Here is a 25,388-nt window from a genome sequence, read left to right on the forward strand (position 1 = left end):
AGATTTATAAGGAGTAGTGGGTTATTTAATAGGATTTAGGAGTGCATAGTTCATTCTCTTCACAGCCCATCTCAGTAGGTGGCGGTATTTAACTATTAGGTTGGTTCGCAACCCGCCATAAAATACGAAAAAGAAGAAAATGATTTGAAGCTTACAATATTATAATAAGGAATAAACACATTTAACAAAGAGGGAAAAAAATAAAAGAGAAAATACCTTCCTCCTCCATATATGGACACAATTCAAAACACACAAACACACACAGACACACATTAAAAAACAAAGCAACCAATAAAAAAAAACTTTATGTACAGTAATAATGTATGATAAGAGGCGGGATATGGATTAGAAAGTTCAGCTTATCATTCTTTTTGTTGCTTATAGACCCCCGCCATTACTATAGGTCGATGTGCGTTTGGACGTCTCAAGGATCCGCACTCTGATTGGACGAGGACCGATCGTCTCATCCAATCACTAGAACGTCCTCCGTTTTCAAAATCGAAACGGAAGTAGCAAACACTCGCTGTGTGTTTAGATCTGGTGGTAAGGACCTTTTGTTCTTTAAAAGATTGCGATTTATTTGCTTAGAAGTGATATTGTACTTATTAGAAAACCATACTCTTATCGACAACAATTTACTAGACGTGGCAGGACGATTTATGCTATGGTACAGACAGATGACAGTTATACAGCGAGCTTTCAAGTAAATGATTCAATACAAACGGAATGTTGGATTCCTTATATTTTTCCTGTTTGTCTTGATTACTTTTTGCTGAATGTGTCAGTCTGGTGTTTATATTTAACATTGAGTATTCAAGAAATTCTTTTAAACTTACTTCCTTTAAGGAAACAAGAGTTTGCCCATCCCCTGTGAGATATATGACTTCCTGAAACCTAGTTATTGACGGTAACAAACTAATTTCCATAATTCTCTTTCCTTTTAGCGACACACCTGTGGAACATGGACGGCTTTTTAAGGTGGAAGCTTACCCAGGGTGGCACCCTTCTGGGTGGATCATCTCTTCAGAAGCCCATTTCTTCCTTCCAGTCAAATAAATTGCCAGATGTCTGCTCCAGTTTCTATTCAATTGCAGATGAACCCTTTCCACAAGTTTCTGGATTTCTCGATGACACAGTCGAACAGTCTTTCATTGATAATGAGACCGGAACCGCTTTGAATTCTCCTGCTTGCCTACCATCGGAAAGGGTAACAAAACATAAGAACGAGGTAGATATAGCACCAAGGAATGAGACTGCCAACATCTCTGATCTTAATGTTATTATGCCTGGAGTATGTAGCCACTTGGCAGATGAAAGCACATCTAGTAAATCACTGCAGAATGATAAAGACATTACGAATGTAACAGCAAGCAAAGTAGAAGGAAACAACAATGATTTTAGTAATATTCCTACAGTTTCCATTACATCTTTTGAGGAATCAGATTTCATAAGTGCGGAGAAGAACAGTTCTTTTAATGTGACTCAAGATTTGAAGGAAAGGTGTGGAATTAATACAACAAACACTGGTATTAATGCAACTGTTGATCTTCACGACATTAAGAACGGCAATTTTGAGTCTGTCCAGTCTCAGGAGCCTAGGGAGGGTCCTGATGCTAGACTTAATTCAACAGTAGATATAGATGTCGCTCGTATAAAATCAGGTAATGCCACTATCGACCTGGTCCAGACACCGAACACTAAAGAAGATTCTGACACAGGTGTTAATGCTACTGTGGATATTCCTAATCTGGATTTTACGCATGATAAAATTAATTCATCTAGTGATAACAGTGCCGCCTCAAACACTACTACAGAACGGCCAAGTGAAAAACATGACGTTACTTTAGATATTCACCCACATGAGCTAGAAGAGGAGAAACGGGACGGAAACCCTGAATCTACTAGGGATGCTAAAATAAATAGTCCACTTACAAAGATCTCAGAGGAAGCTTATGTAACAGATGAAATTGTGGAGCAAACTGAAAGCGCTGCTCTTCAAGCCTCGGGTGATATTCAGTCAATCTCTGTGTCTGTGAAGCCAGGTGAGGGAACATTTACTAAACTTAACACAACCACTGAACTGGCTGTCCCAGACCTTCCCATTTTAAAGAACACCACTATAGAAATCAAATCCTCAAGCACAGAAATGACAAGCCAGACTAGCGATGTCTCTAAATCGGTTATGAGTAATGCAGAAACGGTTTCTGAAAACAGAGAGGCAGAAGTTGAGACAAGCACCTCAGCATTTGTTCACCCTGTAGAAACTCCCTCAGACTCCTCTAAGATTAATCTAGATGAATGCCCCCCAAAAACATCAAAACCTGGTTTTGTTGACTCTGAGTGCATTCAAAACTCCGAAACGGGAAACTTCAGCCGAAACAGTATTTTTTGTCTGGATGATACGCTGGACATGAAGACCAGCTTCATGGTCACATCCACGCCTATCGTCTTTGGCAAAGAACCCAGGTTTGCAATACTGAGAGACGCAAAGCCTACACCTATGAGAAAAAGGCTCTCGGTGATCAACAGTATTGAGGCACATTCAAGTGAAGAACTTGTTGGAACGAGCCATCATGATGGGACCATTGCCACATATGTGACTCAGAGCTCGAACCGTAGTCAGAAAGTCTCGACACAGTGCACTTCGGGTCACAGTACATCAGAGCCAATGAATGAGAAAAAACCTCCAACAAAACCAATCGTGAAAAGACAACTACCTCAACTCTCCTCCAAGATCAGTCATCCAAAATCCGGTCTGCCACCAAGACCACAGTCATCCATGAACTCATCACTAGCGTTCAGACCTAAAACGGTTCCATTGCCAAATGTATCGCATCAATCTGACGCATCATCTTCTACTCTACCTGGCAACAAGAAGACAGGACAGCTGAATAAAGCAAAGCACATTGTCAATTATACAGCATCAGTCGGCCCTTTTAAGGTAGGAATTTTGTCAATGACTACAAATTGTAACCTTGTTTAATCACTACCAGATTATATTTGCGGTAGTTTTTATTAAGTGACATGTGGATGTTTTTAACAGACACCTGTGATTTCTTCTGTGCCTGGGTATACTTCCACAGCAGGTGAGTTGTTTATGCACTAATACACATGCGTTTGTTTAAAGGGATAGTTCACCCAAAACTAAAAATTCTGTTGTCATCTGCTCAACTTGTTGTCTGAAATCTTTATAAATATCTTTGTTCTGCTGAGCATCCAAGAACTCTTAACAAGCATTTGTCCGAATATCTTTCTCTGTGTTCAACCAAATAAAGAAATTTATGATGGTTTGTAACAACCTGGAGTGAGTTATTCATGACAGAATTTTCATCTTTGTGTGAACTATCCCTTTAATTTTGTACAATTGTTAATTTCTAAACTAAAATGTTGTTGCAGTTTCAAAACTTTCAAGCTCCGGTATACCACAGATGAAACCATCAGGGCGACAGCCTCCAACTCGGAAAAGAATGGCTCTCAAGACCCCACAGACTACACAAAACTCTGTTGAAACTGTTCAGCCTCCGTCCAGTAATAAACCGTCAGGATTACCAGGTACTTTTGACACAACGACAGAGATGTTCTCAACTTGTTTCCTAGATACTCTAATTGTGGTTTAGATTAGGTTTACAGATTTTATATTCGTAATATTTATTTTTTGAAATACTACATAATATCGACAAATGAAAATGAAGGGCTCTGTATTGATTGAAAGAAATAATGTTTCCTCTAATTCTATCTATAAAAGGTATGAGGAAGAGGAATACACTGCTTCCCGGTCTGGCCCAAAAGCACTTGAGGAATGATGATTTGCCTTCAGCAAAGAGAAAAAGAATTGGTGCGACCTTTCGTCCCCTTTTCTGTATTTTTGTCATCATTTGCTTTGTGTATTTGTGAGATTTGATCGAGGATTTCAACATCTCTTATATGGTCTTTAATAAAAGCAATGATGAGTGACATGGAAACCAAATTAAAGTATTAAGTAGCTGCAGATAACCCTTGTAAAATACAATATGATGGTTAAAATAAATACGTACTTTTGTTTCTTTCAAAAATGTGAAGTCAAATCAAAACGTTTTGGAGCTTTGACACTTGTCTATAAAAAGTGAATTTTCTAAATAACCAAAATGTCCTTCCTGCAGTAGTTTACACATGCTATGTAGCCGCCTTTCTCACTTCAATTTCTATCCACATGGTTTAAGTAAACCAAGTTTATTGGGAAACCAAATAAAGTCTTTATTAATACAGTTGTTCTTATTTGTTTGAATAGTTGTAATCCAGATTCATGTTAATAGTCAGACTAAATTCTCTTTTTGAGCCTTTTTTCTGACATTTCTTTGTCTTTTTTTGCATCAACAGCACCTACTGTTCATCCTACAGTAGTCAGTGATGCTGTGCAACCAGCTGAAGCAGCCCATGAGTCAGGTGGATTGATCATCTTATAGCTAATGCATTGAAATGAGTTGTCACTTGTGTAGTCTTATCTCTTTAAACTTCTTCCTTCCAGACTGTATAAATTGTTCAAAGCATCACGAAAAACTTGAGAGGTTCCTTGAAGAGCTAGTGAGATTACGATCAGGTATTATGTTTGTTTTCTTTTCTGTATGGAAATATTTTTTCCTGTTAACTTCTATTAAATGTTTTCATATTGTTATGTCATAGAGTGTAAAAACTGGGGACCATTGCACGAAAAACTTGAGATGTGTGTAGAGGAATTAAAGAGAACTTAAGCAGGTATTACATCATTTTACACAATGTTTTTAACTTTTGAGGAATTTATTTTAAATGTGTGTTGATTGTATGCAGCTTTTAAAACCCTCTCTCTCCCCATTGCCACACAGGATAAAAGAAGAAAATGTACAAGGAAAATTTAAATTTTCTAATAGTTGTGGAAATTTTATGCAGTTATATGCATTTATATATTGTTCTCAATGTAATGTGCTTTGTTAATGAAATTGAACCTTATTTTCAATTTAATTCCCCCCATTTTGTTTAAATATTTGTAATGTATGCTCTATTGATTGTGTAATGTGCGTTGATGTGGATATTGTTCGTTTTATTATATAAAATGTATCAACAACTGAAGCAGGATTTTCACGAATAAAATCACTTTGCTGAGTAACAATTACCTTTGTCTACGACAACATGGTTTGTATGTTGACGTCACCTACTGTTCCTTATTAGGGGTGTATTTCCGTACAGGATACGAAGCATGCTTGTGTTCATTTCTTGACGCGCGAGCATCGCAAGTGAGTTTAATCCACAGGATTCTGATTCGTACGTCGTCTCTAAAAGGTAACTGCTGTTGTTTATGTCTTTAACCCCAAATACATTTTCTTCGAAAGATGTCAAGTACCAATTATTAGTCAAATGTATAAATAGATTATTGTATAGTGGGGAAACATTAGGCGGAATTAACATTTGACAATTATCCTCGTGGTGCTCTTGGCGCGCGCGCGCAAGCCTGTAAGCTGACAAATGTGGATGGTTCATAACCTTTTGCTATTATTGTGTATACATATTACAATGTGTATAATAAACAATTAAAACCCAGTTAAATATAAAATATTTTGAGTTTGTTCTTCGTTCGTCTTTATAAAAAAATTGCAATCAATTTAAAAACACGAATGCGCGTGTTATATTATTATATTACTATGTTGGTAAAGGCAACCTCAAGGTATGCACATCAGTTTAAAGGTGTACAGCATTAAAATAAGATGCCAGTTTTATGGATGTCTTTTGAAACATCTCTATTACTCATTTCCAGTAATAATAATGTTAAAAAAATGCAGTTATGCTTCCAAAGAAAAAAAGCCATTCTTAACTAAATCAATACCTGTGACAAATACCTTTACTTTCTATTATGTATCTTGTGACCCTTAATAGCAATGGCATCATTAATGTTAAGCTGTTGAGTCGTTTTATACAAGTCCATTTCTTTATATGAACCACCGTGTGTCAGCTAATGCTCCTGGTTCTCAGTTGATTGTATGTCATAATTTGCATACTTTACTTGATGCCTGTCATATAAAAATGTATATTTACAGTCAAATTAACAACTTTCCCTTAAAAACAAAACTACACATCCTTTCAGGTGTATTCATAAAAATGTCTGTCTGGTGTTAGCAAAGATAACCACAATGACTACAGTTAATTCATTGTCTGTTACATTAAATATTATTTGTAGTTGGAGGAAATGTTGTTTGTATAATGTATTGCTTGATTATACACTTTATTTAACTGCAGGGAAATTGGGACAGTACCAAATCTGCACGTTTTATGAACAATTACTGTGCAGTTTTATTTACTTGATGTTAAAAAGCCTCTTGACTCGTGGATTAAATGTTGAGACGGTGCATTCAGTTTGGTAATTGATAATCAAAATATCTTTTATTTCCTTATATAATAACCAGTGCACATCATATATTGACCATAAGTTTGTTTACATTCTGATTTGCCACTTGTGGGTTTCACATAATGCCCCTCATCCTATACGTCTTCAATTTACCACCAGTGGAAGGAAATGTTTTCTTTCTAGTGATGTCATGGAGATACGCAGAAAGAGGTGTACTTTACAGAGTATTAGATCACGTGATCTTATTTTTTTTTATACGCTCATCGTTGTTCCTTCTCTATAGTTCATCAGATCATACACTTAAGAATCCACTGAAAATGCTTAAGGAGTCATGAGTTAGTAATTCAAAACAATTTGGCATGTGAGAGTTTACTTCTAGTGTTGTTGTACCACAGACAGAATATGATCAAATATTAATGACTGCTCAAGATACTGGACACGAACCTCCTTGTGCATACACAAAACCTTGTGTGCTTTATTTAAATGATTTCCATCTGAAAACGGTGTTACTTTTAAGTCTTTTTATGTGTGTTTTGTATTGGAAAGAGTGAAATCACAATAGCACAACCTTTATAAAATATTTAATGGTCTACCTTTGTAAACTCCATTGATAATTGTCTCCCATTATTTTTTTTTCTTTTGACCAAGCTGTTGTCCTTGTTCATTTCATTTTAAGTTCAACCAAAAGTGCAATTAATTGTTGGGTCTTGTCTGAGATATCCACACACAATGTCAATGCTCCCTATGTGGGATTTGGGTTTTTGTACTACATGGATTACATCTGACTAATTAAAGGAGTGTATAGATTTAGTAGATTTGACTGTCACCAGTTAATTCTCCTAGTATACCTGCTCTGTGGTCATACGAGTTGTTCATAAAGTGAAATTAAGAGATTTGTCTCAGGGTGTGCTGGGAAACATGCAAAGGCCTGCATTTCTGCCACAGTTGTGTCGCCAAATAGATACAATTATGATTGTATACAGATTGGTTTTTCTGATTCTTCCGGCTATCTGCCATTTGTCGGTCAAGACTGTTAGTCCAACCCAGAGTCCCACCGTTGGCGCAGCCAGTGTTTGGATGCCAACAGTTATTTAACTAGGAAATTTTAAATACAAAAATGACAAACCTCAGCATCCCTATTGTACTGTAGTCAATTGGTCAAATAAAAAAAGATTATGTTTTTTCTCTCTTCCTTTAGTCCTCCTCACCTCGTGTCATCATGACCAAAAATAAACTGGGCTCCTTCGGGAAGATGCTGATGAGACGTCGTGTGGTGGACAGCAGTCAGGGTGAATCCCGCTTCTCTCGATGTCTTACCACGCTGGACCTCACAGCCCTAGGTGTGGGAGCAACACTGGGTGCGGGTGTTTATGTCCTGGCTGGGGAAGTGGCCAAAGAAAAGGCTGGACCTGCCATAGTGCTTTCATTCCTCATTGCAGCCCTGTCTTCAGTTCTCGCCGGTCTGTGCTACGCTGAATTCGGTGCACGGGTTCCCAAAACAGGATCTGCTTACCTGTACAGCTATGTCACAGTGGGTGAAATATGGGCCTTCATCACGGGATGGAACCTGATTCTGTCGTATGTGATAGGTGAGCACGTGGGTCCAAATTTTATGGCCTTTCGCATTAAAGTAAACAAATTAACCGTCAATCCTAAGAGGTGATACTGAATGCTCGTCCAAGAGTTTGATCAATTAGATGTAATCACGGATGTGTTTAAGTGGACTTTATACTGTATGAAGTGTTTTCTCTGGAAATAAGGGCTCTTGACAGATCAGAGGAGATCATAAGGCATCTACTCCTTCTGACATCTGTCTCACTTTGTTTCACAGGCACTGCTAGTGTGGCAAGAGCTTGGAGTTCAACTTTTGACAGTCTGGTGGAAAAAAAGATCTCTGGTTTCTTTAAAGGCTCAATGTCTTTTCCAGACACTGGAAAAGTGTTGGCTGACTATCCAGACCTTTTCGCTCTTATTCTGGTCATGCTACTGACTGGTGAGAAGAACGTTTTTTTGGGGGGGGGGATTCTCTTATTTATAATACCAATATAAAAATGTGTAATAGTACTGTTTTTTTACCATTGCCATGCAAAAGTGGTGAATTTGTTTGTGAATTTGTTCGTGAATTTGTTCTTTCTCACCTCCTACGCTGCAGGATTATTGGCATTCGGAGTAAGTGAGTCTGCACTTGTCAACAAGATCTTCACAGTAGTCAACCTGGTGGTTCTAGCATTTGTCATCATATCAGGCTTCGTGAAAGGCAACACTGCCAACTGGAATCTTACTAAGGAGGATTTTATTAACAGCACCAACCAGTCGATATCAGAACAGTAAGTGAATCGCTCTGCTATTAGACCTAGAAGTAGACAAACTAATAGGAATCAAGAAAAAAGTAAAGTTTAGAAGCTTTGTCCGTTGGGCTAGTGTTATTTACTGATCACAGATGTTGTATTGTTGGAAGTAATGACATGGTTAATTCAATTATTGAGATATTAAAAATCAAATGACATTACAACTAAATGAGAATGACGTTAAAATAGATTTTTAAATACAACCACGGAAACTACTAACAATATTTCTATTTCAAATTAAAATATTTTTATCAGCATTTATTTGGAGATAATGGAAACGGGCGAAACAGGTCAAAATCACACAAAAATATTTTTTCAGATCTCAAATACGACAAAGAAAACAAGTTCAGCAATAAAATAGTAATATTTGTACATGCATTTAGGAAAAGTAAAACAAATTATGTGATAATTTCTCATGTGTCTAGTTATGCTGTTTGTCTTTCACATTGCTGTTGGATGACTTTGTCACTCTATAAGGTTTAATTTATTTCAAATTCAACAGACACTAGACTGAAATACAATACATCTAGAAATGCTGTTTAAATTAAAATTTGAATAGTCTCTTAATTTTGTCTGTGGCTGTGTATAAAAATGATAACAATATAATATACAGCAGGGTCCAATGGTCTTAACCACTTCAAATAGTTTTTGCAGTTTTTTTTACAAATTATATTAGCAATATAAGAAAATACAGAATTAAAGGAATTTCAGCATTTATGAACCCAAAATGTGTAAAGTTTTGATCTCTTTTGAATCTTAGAGAAATCGAGGAAAGATTTGGCTCGGGCGGCTTTGCTCCATTCGGTCTAACCGGAATCCTTTCAGGTGCTGCCACATGCTTCTATGCCTTTGTGGGTTTTGACTGCATCGCTACTACGAGTGAGTCACGCAATACACATCACTTTAAACCAGTATATCTTCTGTGTAATAATTCTCACTCCACCTCTCACTCTTGGTTTCATAGGCGAGGAGGCCATAAACCCTATGCGTTCCATCCCAATAGGGATAGTTGCCTCGCTGCTCATCTGCTTTGTTGCATACTTTGGAGTCTCAGCAGCTCTTACCCTCATGATTCCCTATTACCTGTTGGACGATAAGAGTCCGCTTCCCAAAGCTTTCAGCTATATACAGTGGGACCCTGCACGCTATTTAGTGGCTGTGGGTTCCCTATGTGCTCTTTCCACCAGGTATGTTAAACAATTCAAAGAGCAGAACATACATTTGTGGTAGAACAACATTCACTCCCTGTTTTTTTCCACAACCTGACGTGTTGTAATGAGAAGAAAGTAGGGCGGGACCAGACGTTGTACCACAAAGTATTATTCTCTGTCATATTTTACAGACTAGGTTGTAAATTCCATCATAGACTATTGTTATCGGTTATACTCATCATAATTATATCATGTTATGCTTGTTTTAGTTCATTGTCCTCATCATATGTTTTAATGTTGGTCTTCAGCTTATTGGGCTCCATGTTCCCTATGCCTCGTGTGATTTACGCTATGGCTGAGGATGGTTTGCTCTTCCGTTCCCTCTCCCGCATAAACAAGAAAACAAAGACACCTGTGTTGGCCACCATCGTGTCTGGCATAGTGGCAGGTACAAATGAATCCTTATTCATAATAAGACTGTCTGTATTTACTTGTGTATGACTTCCATAATCTCTCCCTGTAGCTTTGATGGCTTTCCTGTTTGAACTCGATGCCTTAGTGGACTTGATGTCCATTGGGACCCTGCTTGCCTACACTCTCGTCGCTGTGTGCATACTCATTCTCCGGTAAGGGAACTCTTTCCATGTCATATGGGTCAGTGACAAATAAGAAAATGTCAGGTGGTGCGACCATTCCATTCCATTCCATTCCATTTTCTACCGCTTATCCGAACTACCTCGGGTCACGGGGGTGCGACCATATATTAATTTAAAATAATATACATTTAATGTATTTAGCACTGAGTATTTTTCCCCTCATATATAAGAAATTTAACATAAAATCATGCCAAAATATTTTATTAAGAATTTTATTGAGAAAATTAACATTTATTTCTCAGTTTTGTTCTCTGTTTGTATGTTCGGACGGTCGCACCACCTGACATTTTTGGTCTTTCAAACACCAAAACTCAAAAAATCTATTGAATTTCAATAAAATGAAAAGGGTTTCTGTAGTAGAGTAGGCGGGGCGAGACCGTGGTTCGAGTCCAGTGAGTAATTGTGAATTTGCGCCAGCTGTGCGCACACCGGCCTCGAATCACGTAGGAGATGGGAGCATATAAAAGGAACGAGCGACCGGACCGTCGAAGAGAGAGGACCGGGCCCGAACTTATGTTTTGTTTGTATTTATATTTATGTTCATGTTTTGTTCGCCGGCGGTCGTCCGTGAGGGGCCGCCGGCTTTTAAGTTACTTGTATAAAATGTATAAAATGTCTTCCGGTTCCCGCCTCCTTCCTTCCATTTTATTGAGATTTGTTACAGTGGTGCCGAAACCCGGGAGGAAGGAGAGACATGCTGTCGGAGAGTCCTCGCCGCCGAGTGGCCTCGCGGTGCCGGAGAGTTTGGGCAGCGCGGACGAAGGGCGTCCGCCAGTGGCTGCCCGAAGCGGTGGCTCTGGGGAAACGGAAGTGCACAGTGCGGCCACCGTCAAAGCTTCGGTGGAACGGCGACCTTTGCTGCCGCGCCCCTGGGTCGAGGTGGGGTGGCTGTCGTCCAAGCGGGAGCGGGGGGGTTGCCGCCGTCCGCCAGAGGCCGGAGCCTGCGTCCGTCCCCCGAGGGGGAGGAGCAGGAGGCGGAAGTGCCGAGTGCGGCCACCGCCTGCCAGAGGCTGGAGCCTGCGTCCGTCCGCCCAAGGGGGAGGACCAGGGGACGGGGAGCCCGCCCCGACTCCCAGATAAAGGAGGAGCCACCGCCGGCCGCCAGGGGGCGGACGGTCGAGCCGTCCACCGAAGCCCCAGGGCCACCGCAAGGCACCGCGAAGGAGAGTACTCCGGCTGGTTGAGGAACGAGCGGCAGCATGTCGGGGAACCGGACTTTAATTTTTTTCCCTCTCTCCCCTCTCTCTTTCCGGTCGCTCCGAGGGCTCCCGTCTCCGTTGTCTCGTCTCGTCGCTGCATACCCCCCACCCCACCCCCCCCGAAGGAGGGGGAGGGAGCTTGCACAGTCGCGGGGGTACCCCCCGGCCTGTGAGGGGTGATGGGGGTATGTAGTAGAGTAGGCGGGGCGAGACCGTGGTTCGAGTCCAGTGAGTAATTGTGAATTAGCGCCAGCTGTGCGCACACCGGCCTCGAATCACGTAGGAGATGGGAGCATATAAAAGGAACGAGCGACCGGACCGTCGAAGAGAGAGGACCGGGCCCGAACTTATGTTTTGTTTGTATTTATATTTATGTTCATGTTTTGTTCGCCGGCGGTCGTCCGTGAGGGGCCGCCGGATTTTAAGTTACTTGTATAAAATGTATAAAATGTCTTCCGGTTCCCGCCTCCTTCCTTCCATTTTATTGAGATTTGTTACAGTTTCTTATAAAGGACATATTGTAGATCCATTTGATATATGACATGTATTTATTCAAATTCTTTTTAGGAAAATAATGAATTTGGACACAAAACACGTCATTGACCCATATACAGATGTGTTCATTAACATCATCGGTTTTAAGAATATTAGTGAAAACTGAATTCACTGTTCACAGATATCAGCCAGGCACTCTTGGCTCAAGAGGTGTGGACCGGAGGCAAATGGAGATACAGCGGCTGGAAGCAAAAGGAGCCATGGCAGATGTGGATAGTGGAGATGAGTCTGGCCAGGAGCTAGAGACAACACCACTTAAAGAGAAGTTTCTCATCAGGCTGCTAGTGCAGCCTAGCTGTGACGTGCCAAATATGACGTCGGGCTTGATTGTTTATTCTGCAACTGGCATCATCTGTAAGCATTTCCTTGCTATCTGTTCTTTCTTCTGGTTCATGATTTATTTATAGAAACAGATCTATTTAAGGATACAGATTTACTTCCTGGAACAGCTGTCTATTTGTGCTTTCAGGAAATGTAAAATAATTTAGACTTCCGCTTCTCTCCGCATAATTTCTTAAGTTGTGTCATATATTGAACAGATGGATGATCCCCTCTACTTGTATTTTTCCAGCTGTGCTTTTCACACTTCTGTGTGTGGTGCTGTCGGTGTGTGGAGAGAAAGTGGGGAACGGCAGCCCTGTTCATATTACTGTGGTTGTTGTGCTAACTCTTCTGTCCTGCATCTGCATCTTTATTATTTGGAGACAGCCCCAGAGCAAAGAAGTTCTCACCTTTAAGGTTAGGCTTTTTGTTACTTTATTTTATACTGATATTCAGTATATGGGCCATTCTACAGAATTGGTGCAAAATCGGAGTTGGAAACATCTTGAACATATTTTGAATTTTGTTATATATACAAAATGTATAATATCAAAGGTACACATTTCTCGTAATTGTGAAGTTAATTTAACCGAAACACAATAATATATCATTTAATAAGAGGGATTATATTTACAAGTTAAGATTTTGTTTAATGGTATAACGCCCAAAAAAGTTTGTTTAATTGCAGAAAAAATATGTTTGGTAGTGACGATCCTTAAAGTGACACACAGATTTTCTTACTTTTGAACCCATTTACTTCAAAATGATAAGACCGATCTACTCACCATGTACCTGAGAGGGACACAGTAATGATTCTTGATCCAAATGTAGGGGCGTGGCTAAAATCAGTCTCAGACAATGGACTAACGGTAGTGACATGAAAATCAGGGACACATTTTTTATACAAAGTTTAATCACTTTAAAATAAAATATAAAATAAATATGTTTTTGAACTTCAAAAAATAAAATATATATATAAATCAAATTCATAAGTTGATTTGGGTTTGGGTTCAGGACACCCATTTCCCAACTGAAAGTACCCAATAAATGATGGTTTTATATTAAAGGGGTCATATGGCATAAATAAATGTTTTTCTGTGTCTTTGGTGTGTTATAAGTTGCCCATGCATGTACTGTATTAGACACGTAAAATTGCAAAAATTTAAGTGTCGGAACAAAAGATGCATTCTATGTAAAAGCGAATGCCAACCCAGACCTGCCTGAAACACCCACAACAACACCCACACACATCTACGTCACTTTGTGGTATGATTTGACTAAGACCACCTAAATGTATACGCAATAAAGGTACCGTCGCAGCCTGATGTTCTGAACTTGGCAAGAGGCGTTACATTTCCGTGGAGTATTCGACCAATCACTACGGACTAGTGACCTGGCCAATCATAGCACACCTCGCTTTCAGAGTGATGAGCTTTGTAACATATCAGCGTATTTCAGAGAGGCGGAGCAAAGAAGAGATACAAACATGCACAGTATGTGGAAAATACAGCGTTTTTAACCTTAAATCGTGTTTACACATTTTTATTACATCTAAACCAAACAATAATATTCGTTTTAGCCGAGTCAAATGTCCCCTTTAAATTTACTGATATTATAAATATTATTGTGGGTTTCAATAGATAATGGAAGAATCTTAGTAAACAACTACGATTTGAATACTCAAATGCTTTTTAAATGTGTTTTTTTATGTGGGACAGCAGTTTGCACAAATTCTGTAGAATGGCCCATACAGGTTGGTTGCTTTTTAGGAGGTATTCTCTGAAGTCTTCATAACATTGTGTTTATAATAATTCCCTTTTTTTTGTAGGTTCCCTTTCTCCCCTTGCTGCCTTTGGTCAGTATGTTTGTAAATATTTACCTCATGATGCTATTCAACAGATATACGTGGTTGCGTTTCACCGTTTGGATGGTTATTGGTGAGTAACATCATAGTCTTGCGGTAATTGCTAACATTGGACTAGTTGTTAAGAAATCATGGAATAATGTTTTAAAATAGTGATCATGGGGTTTAATGATTATTATGTTTTTATTGTTTGGTATATCGTTTTTTAATGGTACTATGTTCCAGATCTTGACCTCAATGTTTTCTTTTTAGGTTTTCTTATTTATTTTGCCTATGGTATATGGAACAGCTCGGAAGGTCTTTATAATTCTCCACAAAAACTTGAGCCAATTCTGAAAGGAAAAAGACCCATCTATCTGAATGAAGATGAGAGTGAAATTGAGGGCGGTACGCCCTAGGAAGAAAAACTGGATTATTCTGGCAGCCATGTTACAACCAGTTTTGTTACATGCAGCAGTTTCACATGTGCAACTTATGTTTTATCTGAAGTCTGCTTTGAAAACTGAAAAAGAGGGTTTTTGTACAGTACGTCAACTGTATATTATTTCTAATTGTTTACCCTGTGTCAGTGTATAATGCTACTGTAACAAACTAGTGTGAACAGTATTTGATCTAGTCTTACAAGGTCTTATGTGGAAGTATTTTATCTGTTACCAGATCATAGGTGGGGCAGAACTGTTGTGTGCAGGGTGTTTTTCTGCCTGTGGGTGTTTCTGGTCATTTAAGTTGACTCTTGTCCCATAGTGAATGGGATTGTGTTCAGGAAAGATACTTTGGGAAAGTAGGGTGAATTCAATTTGAGGTCAAAAAGTGAATTCACTTTATATTTAGTAAAACAATGTGTTGTTTGTTTTGATTTCAAAACGTCTACGTAATTCATTTTTTAAACTTGACATGACTGGAGAAAAGAGTAGATGAAAATATATATTTAGAACTGCAATTTTGCCAGGAGTTTTCTATTTGCAAAAGTATATTCTTTATTTTTGTGATGTATTTTTGTGATGATGTATAGGCTCTATGTATTTATGTACCAGTGGGAGGAAATACTTGACATTATCTCGTTGACATTAACTTAATATTTTTTTACTTGGGTGATGAACTTTGGTTACAGTTTTCCTTTTATCATCAGAATCTTAGCGCTTTTATTTCAGATGATAATTGTTATCTTAAGATAACAGTTTGTGTAGTTTTCATAATGTTTTTTGTAAAAACATTGGACTATACATTTTCATTATGAAAAGGTGGTCATGGTAGAGTTTACATCGTACATGAGATTATGACAATTTACTGTTTTTTTACCGGGTCATGATATTTTCATTACATGAACATTAAAGCAGAATGTATCAATTTATTTTACATATCTTAATTCATTGCGATTTGCTGGCTCTGTAAAATTTTACAGTTAATGTTTAAGTAATGCTGCTAACCAGTCAATTAAAACCATATCTGTTACAAGCTGGATCCTGTGCTTTCCTGAGGCTCAGTGGTTGAGCACAGCGCCAAGGTCATAGGTTCGATCACAGGGGATTGCACATACTAAAACAAATGCAATGTAAGTCCATTTGGATAAAAGCGTCTGCCAAATGCATAAATGTGAATGTTACACATATTTATCATTCAGTTGTAGGCCTTTTATCCTTTAAGGGAGTCAGCCTTCTACCTGGATAGCACAAGAATAATTTTCTACTTCAGTGATGTTTACATGGCTTACTACTATTCATTTTTCAGAAGTATTGTTATTACGCTAATGGAACATGCATATTTGTTTAATCTATTGTATGTTCAATTTTTATGTGCATTTTTGTAAATAGCCTAAATGTGCCTTTGTTGTCAATAATAAATATCTAAAATGTACTAAAGTTGTCTATGAATTTTCACATTTTTTATCATTATATTGTACAAAAACATGTTTGATCTAACCCAGTAGTTGGCTTTAAGTTATTTGGCAATGTAAATTAATGGTAAACATTAATTTATTTATTATACATATGCTTTATAATATATACAATTATATCAAATAAATATATTTGTTTATTTTCGAGTTCAGAAAAAGCACAAGCAAAATGAAAAAAATACACATGAACCCCAATCCTCAACACAGCCTGTGAAATGACTGCCATACTTCTAGTTGCGATCAAAATGGAGATCTGCCTAACAACTACAAATCCCCTAACGCCCTGCTCTCCGTTTCCTGCATATATCGCCAGCTGACTTCCGGTGTCTTTAAATACTCGGCCATTAATCTGCTCGAAGCGCTTCTCGTGATATTAAGGTGCCTCTGTTTTGATTGAACGATGGATGTACCCATCAGTTAGGAGAAAAGCCCTGGACGATCAAACGAACACTTGCGATTTGAAGCCCGATTTGAAGCCCAAGCTGTCGTTGGAAACATCGCGAACGATCCGTTCTCTCCGTCGGTTCCTCTTTATTTTGCCGCAGTCAGAAATTATTCCAGCGCTCGCTGTCTCTCTGCTCGTACAGACTTTTCCCATTTTTAGACACGTCTTGTGTTTTAATGCGATGTTAATCGTCATTTTTGATGCGTCTTTGACCTTGGAGTGGCAGTTATATCTTCGGGTCTGAAAACGAGCTCGTCTTGTTTGGTGGCTGATCGGGTCCACTCAAGGATTTCTCGTACAGATATCTGGGAGGTGTATTATGACGATCGAGTGAGACAACAAGCACCTGTCTGATTGTGAATTAAGCAAACTAAAGGTGTGTGATATTTGTTTTTGTGGTTTTTCTCTGTGCATTACCTGTCTAGACCTCGGGCTGTGTGTATTATCATAACATATTCATTTACAAAGTACAGATCCTTCAGGTGGTCGATCTGAGTCCAGTAATCTTAATCAATTTACCTGCACAGCACTTTCTAACTTTAGCAGTTTGCTTGCTAGCTTTATATAAATGTTAATGTTTATAAGAATGTTTGATCGTCTGAGCTATGTCAACATTTGCATTTTCCTTGTAAAATCTGTTATTTAAGGTGAGAATAACTTGTTAATGCAAATTTAACCACTCAACTGTTTATGGCAAACAAATCTGTGTGACATGTTGTGAATGATTGACTTGGTACTAGGCCGTGCTTGGCAGAGAAAAGCCAGAGGCAAAAGTCACATACTGAGTCTTTGTGCCGGATTGGTTCTCCCCTCCAGCTGCTGGTCACCCATCGATTCCTGACTGCCCTCCACCTCTGATGACAGCCATGACCTCACAGAGAGATACTGACATGGTGAGTATATGTGAAAACAAACTCGACAACCAGACATTTACAAAAAGAGAAGTGGGTTTTACGAAAGCAAGATGGAATCATCAAGGATTGGTTTCAAATCCCATTTTTCTACCCATTTAAAGTGGTGACTATTGTGGTCTTGCATCAAAAAGAACATAAAGTACCAAAACACTTATTCATTTGGAAGATAATGAATCCTCGGGAATTTGATAGTAATTCAGTAAAAAAATCGTTCTGCCCTTTCACTTGTTTACAACATACATTTAGTTTGAGACATAATGCTGTGTCCCACCAAATGCATACAATCGTGCTCCTCGCTCTTTATTATTCACGGAAAAGTTTATTATTTTCACGAGAGTGGCACAAAAAAACATTTTTACGCATGTGTCAATTAAGAGCTTTGTGCAAATTTCTTGCTTGAGCTAAAAGACAAATAAACTGTCATCATCTACTCCAGGGATCTCCAACTCTGCTCCTGGTGAGTTACTGTCCTGAAGATTTCAGCTCCAACCTCAATCGAACACACATGGACCATCTAATCAACATGTTCAGGGTTGCTTGATAATTACAGACAGGTGTGCTGAAGCAGGGTTGGAGCTGCGGTTTGCAGGATGGTAGATCTGATCTACACACGCCAAACGCAAATTAAGGGATTTGTAAATAACATACAAAGTTAATGCAAATGCGCGAACCAATTCACATCATTCGCACCTCCTACCGCAAGTTCGTGTCTATTCGCGTCTTTGCACCGACTTCGTATGTAATTTACAAATCCCTTAATTCACGCTTCTTGTGAACACATTATGAGTGGGTGTAGATGATGACCATTTTTTTGCCTAGAAGTTCTATGCAACAGACTTTGTTAATTAAAACCGAAACGCGTCTTGTTTACGCTAATGTGTGGTTATACATTAGAGAAGTAAGAAAGTTGAGCTTTAATGTGAGTTAGTGATGTTAGAAAATTAACAATTAATCGATTACATTGATTAATCAAAAACCAATAAGAAAAATTAATTGTGAAAAAATGGCAAAACTGAATAAAAATCATCTGATGCTGAATTCAAATGTTTCTCCATACAAGTAGTTTTAACTTGAGTTCAGATCAAAAAGTGACCCTAAACCACTGTTTCAGATGTTTTCTATCATGTGGACCTGATTCTGTGCATTACCGTCACTGTGCTTCCAAAACCTTGGATATCCAAATGCTGTTTTTCAGGAAATAGAAAGTGTAATTTTAAAATAATTACATACTCTGAAAACTTTTGATGGATATATATTTGCAAAACCAAGTGACAAACATAAAGTGTGACTAATAATAATGATTGGTAGCAACAACAAAAAAACAGGTGTGAGATTTGTGCACTGGATTTAACCCATCCAAGAGCACACACACACCGTGAACACAAAGCAGTGGGGGATCGGTGCTTTGCTCAAGTGTCTCACCTCAGCCGTGGTTTTGAAGGTGGAGGAGTTTGCTGATCATTCACTCCCCACCTACAATCCCTGCTGATACTGAGGCTCGAACCCAACGCTTGGGTTACAAGTCCGAGTCCCTAACCATTAACCCATTTTATAAAATAAACATACGTCACATTTGTTTAAGGTATAAAATGAAGTGGTGGATGTTATAGTCACACTACTCATGTTTGTTTGCGGCTTGTTACTGGAACCTGTTTGTTTTTCCAAATGGTGGTGACTTAAGGATCTTATTTTTGCCAGGAGGTGAAATTACAAGCCACATGCTTTAAGATAATGCATAAAGTATAAACTGTGAGATTATAGAAGTGTTTACATACCGTTTCTGGGGCATTTAGGCAGATTGGATATTTTGTGTTTGTCAAGGGTTTCAAAACTGGGGCACCAGGAGGTGCTTATTTGTGCGTTATGCCCACTTGTCTATATTACCAGTAACAGATTTGTCGATAATGCTCTAATCCAACGATTAGCGAGGGGATGAGGCAGAAGGCTTTACGTGTCTTTATCGGGGGGGCTTAGTGTTTGTAAACAGTCTGTTGGCATGACGTCATTCTACACGGTTCGATCTCTTTGTTCTCTTCTCAGATCCCTTTAGGTGAAAGCTGAATATTTTCGAGGGGGTCTGAATGGGGGTGGGGTGCCCTACATTACACATGCCCTCAGCACAGGAGCCTGATTTTACAAGAGGTTAGGGCATTGGGGGGCCCCTGGTTTCAAAGCTTTAGATGGCAAGTGGTGTGAGGGAATGAAGAGGTCGTCCTTTTCCTGTCATGTTGATTGCTGGCAGTATTTGGGTCATGACCTGAACCGCTGTCACAGCGGGGTGGAATATAAACTTGAACCCCCCCCCACTGTGAGCTGGCACCACCATAAGGTTTACATTAGACTGTGAATTTGTTTTTTTGCGTCTTGAGAATAGGCAAATGTCCTATGCTGTTCTTGGATATGCGCGTAATGAGGAAGTCAATCTTTTCTCACTTCTACATTCTCAGAAAAGTTGTTTAAGGTGCTATGATCATTGGTTGAAGTGTCTCCATGAAGCTTGTTTTGCTTAATTTGTGTGTCCTGTGTAGCATGTGGATTTAAACACAGCGGTGCCAAGACCCACTGGCTCACCTTCTTAGATCCACCCTCTTTCTCCATCTGATTCTGAACGAGAGCATTAAGCCTTGGCCAAGCTCAGCACACAGACTCTCGGTGATGTAATGTTTAAATGGCAGTCATTGAAAACCATGAAAGGGGAAAATGTATGTTTAAACCCTGGCAGAAAAAAACTGAACAAGGGACTCTTTGGAATCGCAAAGTTACTCTCCTCCTAGTTCGATATACAAGCTCCTTGTCCCATTTTATTTTTGGGAAACTATTAGGGCTGATGTAGTGGCAGGCACACTGCGTGCCTTCAGTATTTTGAAAGTGAGTCTTATGATGCTGCTTATTTTAAATAATGAATTCAATTCTAATTTACAAAATCAGGACACAAGGGTGAGGATAGCATGATGCCCTTGGGCCAATGAGAGAAAACATTTTTTTCAGTTCCACTTATTGTAGGACCAAAAATTATGAATGGCAAGTGGCATTTGCAAGTGGCGTTTTGTCAAAGTGTGTCTTATTGAGAAAAAATACAATAATAACATGTATGGACTTAAAACGGCAACATAAACAAACGTTACTGTGCATGTATGCTTTTGTGGCCCAAACTTAACTTGCGGCACATCCAGACAGAATCAAGTCTGTGTAAATTATTTCTAAAAACAAGCAAGCTAGCAAGTTAAATGTATGTCTTGCCAGTATTATTTTGGGTAACCTGTAGAAGAACCGCTACCTGGCTAAACTGCGACAAAGTTACACGACCATTAAGAAAATTTATTATTTAATACAATTATTATACAATAAAATAATTACATTACTATATTATGAATTCAATTCAATATAAATAGTTATATTATTATCGACTTGCCAGACTGATCAACAAATATAGTCCGTTAGTTAACTTCGAGCCAGGTGTGTGCAATGAAATTGCATTACTACTTTCATTTCTGCTGTCAAAACAGTAATTTTTTTTTAAAATAAAATAAAAATAAATTTGAATTGACTAAAAGTATATATATATATTTTTAGAACACACACTGTTAAAATACATTTTTCTTTGGTGCAAGCCAAACCGTCACAAAACGGTCGGCAAATCCTTTAAATTCCCTTTAAATTAATTGTATTGGTTAACTTTTTAAGTTTTGGCCTTACGTGTGTGTGTGTGTGTGTGTTGGCTTGTGGCAGTAGCATGAGGTGTTATAAATGTAGCCTGCAGAGGCATTGTGTCTGTCTGCTGTTTTTAATGTGACTCATGGAGCGAATCTATTGCACTAATCCACCATGCTGTCTTCGCCCCCCGCTGCAAGAGGTTATGCATAGGCCATGTAAATTTAATAACTCACTCCTGTGTTGTCTGGGACACCTGGGGTTGTCGCATTAGGGTGATGGGGCACCCAGGAAGGGGGGCTTCATCGCTTCAACCCCCACCAGGGATGTTATGTTTTCTCAGGAACCTTTTAAGACTGTAGCAGATTGTTTCAGTCTTATAGCTGAACATAAATCTAATTAGAAAGGAATGTTTGGTTATGCGGAGGCCTCTGCAGGTCATCAAATGTCATGTGGGGTGAGACCAACTAAAGGGTCATTGAGGTCTGTTTGATGAAAATGCCACGACACGTCTATGTTGTAGGGCACATTTTAATTTGTTTCTTTGCTCTAATTGGCTACAGGTGAATCTGCGGCTCATTCTTGTGAGTGGGAAGACACAGGATTTCATCTTCTCTCCTAATGACTCCGCTACAGACATCGCTCGCCATGTCTTTGAAAACTGGCCAGCGGGTATGTTACAGTGTTTCTAATGATACATTTGAGCGATAAAATAAAATGTGAAATGAATTGAAGTTGTACATAAAGGCAACAACAAGTCTGGTTATTTTGCAACACTGTTGGGAAATGATAAGTAACATATGAGCCTCTTTATCTCTGAAGTAAATGTAATGTCTTGTTTTAGGTTGGGAGGAAGAGCTTGTTACCAGCCCAAGCATCCTGAGGCTCATCTTTCAGGGCCGCTTCCTGCATGGCAATGTCACACTAGAAGGTGAAATACCATGCAAATGCTTTAACAGTCTATATGACTATTAAATATGACGTTACAATATGGTTAAGACATAAAACTGATGGATTTGTGTCTGGAATTAAGGTATTTGCAAATAATAAGCATACATCTTTTTGTTTAACAGCTCTAAAGTTGCCCCCTGGCCGAACAACCGTCATGCACTTGGTTGCCAGAGAAACACTTCCAGAGCCGAACTCTCATGGTAAGAGCTGATGTGTGTCTTTGGAAGGTTCCTATTACTCCAGATATACAGCAGCTGAATGTCCTTGTCTTTCCTATTCAATACACTTTTGTTTTTTAAGGACAAGGGCATAATAGTTATGTGAGGGCTCCTTCCAGGTAGCAACTGGCTCCAGGGGTTTTAATCTTTCAGGCTGATTGCTGGAATTATTAGGATGCAGGACACGCATTCATAATAGAGGCCTGGCACAGAGCTTCATGCTGTCACACAAAACGCAGTCAAAACAATATTACCTGTAATATAAGATGCCTGTAACTTGCTTCTCTACTATAAACTGTTTTAAAGCAACAACATAAACATTACTGCAAATGCACACTTTTGTGACCTAAACATAGCTTCCGGTTCACACCAGCAAAGAATATAGTCCCTGTTGTTAGATTATTTCTAACAAGCAACTACATTAGCTAGCAAGTTAAAAGTATGTCTAGACAGTATTAATCTGAGTTACCAGTAGAGGAACCGTTAATTGGCTAATCTTAAGTGACAGTTAACATATTAATAAAATAAATATGCAATAAAACTCAAATTGTTGATTAAATAAAATTATTATACAATAAATATTGATAAAAATCAAAATACACCGAAGTAGTTAATAAACAAATAATGGAGTGTCTGCAGATTATTTCTGATGACAAGTTACTTGGCTAAACCTGCCTCTCCAATATTTTTAATGTAGACTGCTTACCGACTTGACCCCCTGATATCCCAAACGGTTTCTTTAAATGATAATTTTTATTTCTTTACATTCTTTTAATACAAAAGTCTACTACATTATGTCTAATAAATAATTATACCGATAAACAAACACAGACCGGAATTTCACTGTAGTCAAAGTGCGCACATCCAATTAAACGGTCTATAAATGTACATTACGTGATTGTTACAGTGAATTTGAAGCTTGTTTTAATGAAGTTGGAATGAGAAATATAAGTTCACAACATACTACAAATACTGAAATGCCTTAATTCAAAGTGATTTACAAGTTACAAAGCATTTAACATTTTGCCTTAAGAGTTTATAATTATTGATTTAAGTCGTCATTTAACCAATAGTACTTTTTTATTATTTTACTTAATAAAAGTTGCAATTGGGAAATTTGAACTTTAGCTTCACATCTGGGTCAGCATATATATCCTCTTCAGGTTTATGTTCAAATAAATTCTTAAAAATGTTTTGATTCTCTTTAGATTTGACTACTAGCATGCATTGAGGTTTCCAAACACAAAAGGGATATTTTTTTCCTCACTTCATTATTTTTGCTTCATAGGCCAGAGGAACAGGGAGAAAACTACAGAAAGCAGCTGCTGTCTGCTGCTGTAAATCGCAGAGGACAAACCTCCCCCACCTACTTCTCCTCTTCCTCTTCCTTCCCTCTTCTGTCTGCTCCACACCAACCCATGGTGCATTCTGGATGATCACAGATGAGCTCCAGGGAGAGTGACTAGGTTTCATTCAGTGTTTTGTGTAGTGGCTGGGGACTCTTCTGTGCCAATCTCATCAAATCTATTCATGTTTGCCTTTGTTTGTTTTTTCATCGTTTGTTGCCAAAATTACTTTTTGCTTAGTGAAATATGGCCATTTGTTTACGGCCTATTCTGAAAATATGAAACTGTGGAAAATCAAATGTTCCCATCATTGAAAGGAAATTATGTAAACGGACTTGTGAGCAGGTTTTGGCACTGGACAAGGCTTAATATGCGTCATAATCTCAGACTTTTGATTGCACTTAACATGGATCCTTATCTGAAGTCACAATGTTGTGGTGTGTGTTATAGTCTTAACCCTCCCAGCCTGCCTCAAACAGAAGGAGATAAATGAGAACTCCAGTTGAGCACCAGAATCTTGACTGATTTGATTCGGTGTGCCATTGCCACCTACTTGTATGCCTTTATCCTAGGACCAATCAGTCGTGGGACTCTCAAATGTCAACACCTGTGCATGACCCTAGTCTAGTGTTTCCTCACCTTGGTTGTGTACCAGCCTTCTCTGAAAACTATTCATTATGTCTACTTGAATAGATTGATTTCGTCGTCTCCAACAAAGAAGCATGTTGGAAGGTTGGTGAAATGTGCTTGATGTTAAAGTGACACAAACTGTTCTTCTTGCCCAGTCTGGATATCATCTGTTTCCACCGTCATCTAAGCACAAGTCAGTGCTAACGTTCTGTCTGAATCCTCTACTAACATGCGTCCTGGGGGGCGGTCACTGCCATCTGATGTGCAGAACATAAGGGAATTCCCCAAAAGCATCTGGCCGTATGAAGCAGCTCGGCTGGAAAGCCTCCATTATAAGTGCTATGGATCCCTGCTGTGCTCCTGGGGGTGAAGATGTGAGCAGGGAGGACCTCACCTAATGGGTCCCCACTGGGCCAGAAGAAAACAAAATGTGTTTTATTTCCCAACGTTTGTAAGCTTGTCTGTTATGTTTGGCTTTTGATTGTGGATAATTATTATTAACAATGGCGTTCTGTAAGTCATTTTATCTTGTCTGAGTATGGACGGGAGTTTTTCAGATGGCAGACTCATGTAAAGTGTGCGTGTGTGTGTGCGCTCGAGAGAGAGGATGAAGCTGTTTTGAAAAGATGGTGCAGTGGTTGTGGATGAGTCCACAGAGACTGAATGGCCAACTTACTGCAAGTGTGTTAATCATTGTCACTGCTTTAAAATTAGCTACAAATTAATACATGTATAGAAAAAAAACTTAAATCTTGTATTATAAATTAATAAAACTTTTCAAATAAAACTGTAGTGAGGGTAGTTTTTTAACTTTCTGTTTTGTGTATTTTGTTTGATGATCTCGATTCCAGCTTTGTGAAAACCAAACCAGTTTATGGTGAAAAAAACTGTTC

At 38.7% G+C, this 25,388-nt stretch overlaps 3 protein-coding genes across 4 annotated transcripts; all 3 read left to right on the forward strand.

Moving 5' to 3' along the window:
* Positions 1-519: 519 nt before the first annotated feature.
* On the forward strand, positions 520-4,732 carry si:ch211-126c2.4 (uncharacterized). The gene is made up of 8 exons (XM_056770089.1): positions 520-543; positions 945-2,941; positions 3,044-3,086; positions 3,397-3,552; positions 3,746-3,835; positions 4,357-4,422; positions 4,505-4,576; positions 4,660-4,732. The coding sequence occupies exons 2-8, from the start codon at positions 962-964 to the stop codon at positions 4,725-4,727; spliced, it is 2,475 nt and encodes an 824-aa protein (XP_056626067.1). The 5' UTR covers positions 520-543; positions 945-961; the 3' UTR covers positions 4,728-4,732.
* Positions 4,733-5,191: 459 nt separating this feature from the next.
* Positions 5,192-16,269, forward strand: slc7a3b (solute carrier family 7 member 3b). The gene is made up of 12 exons (XM_056770090.1): positions 5,192-5,292; positions 7,551-7,941; positions 8,184-8,345; positions 8,505-8,679; positions 9,461-9,579; positions 9,665-9,887; positions 10,160-10,299; positions 10,375-10,477; positions 12,383-12,615; positions 12,833-12,999; positions 14,411-14,519; positions 14,699-16,269. The coding sequence occupies exons 2-12, from the start codon at positions 7,572-7,574 to the stop codon at positions 14,842-14,844; spliced, it is 1,947 nt and encodes a 648-aa protein (XP_056626068.1). The 5' UTR covers positions 5,192-5,292; positions 7,551-7,571; the 3' UTR covers positions 14,845-16,269.
* Positions 16,270-16,641: 372 nt separating this feature from the next.
* On the forward strand, positions 16,642-25,282 carry ubl3b (ubiquitin-like 3b). Of its 2 annotated transcripts, none has more exons than XM_056770314.1 (6): positions 16,642-17,161; positions 17,602-17,678; positions 21,914-22,022; positions 22,195-22,281; positions 22,424-22,501; positions 23,808-25,282. In XM_056770314.1, exons 2-6 carry the CDS (start codon positions 17,643-17,645, stop codon positions 23,858-23,860), a joined length of 363 nt encoding a protein of 120 aa, XP_056626292.1. In that variant the 5' UTR covers positions 16,642-17,161; positions 17,602-17,642; the 3' UTR covers positions 23,861-25,282. The 2 variants fall into 2 exon arrangements, with proteins under 2 accessions (XP_056626292.1, XP_056626291.1); XM_056770313.1 differs by having other exon boundaries at positions 16,646-17,161; positions 17,526-17,678.
* Positions 25,283-25,388: the final 106 nt, after the last annotated feature.

This window comes from Triplophysa dalaica, chromosome 16 (assembly GCF_015846415.1).
Source record: "Triplophysa dalaica isolate WHDGS20190420 chromosome 16, ASM1584641v1, whole genome shotgun sequence".
In the NCBI taxonomy this organism is placed as follows: Eukaryota; Metazoa; Chordata; class Actinopteri; order Cypriniformes; family Nemacheilidae; genus Triplophysa; species Triplophysa dalaica.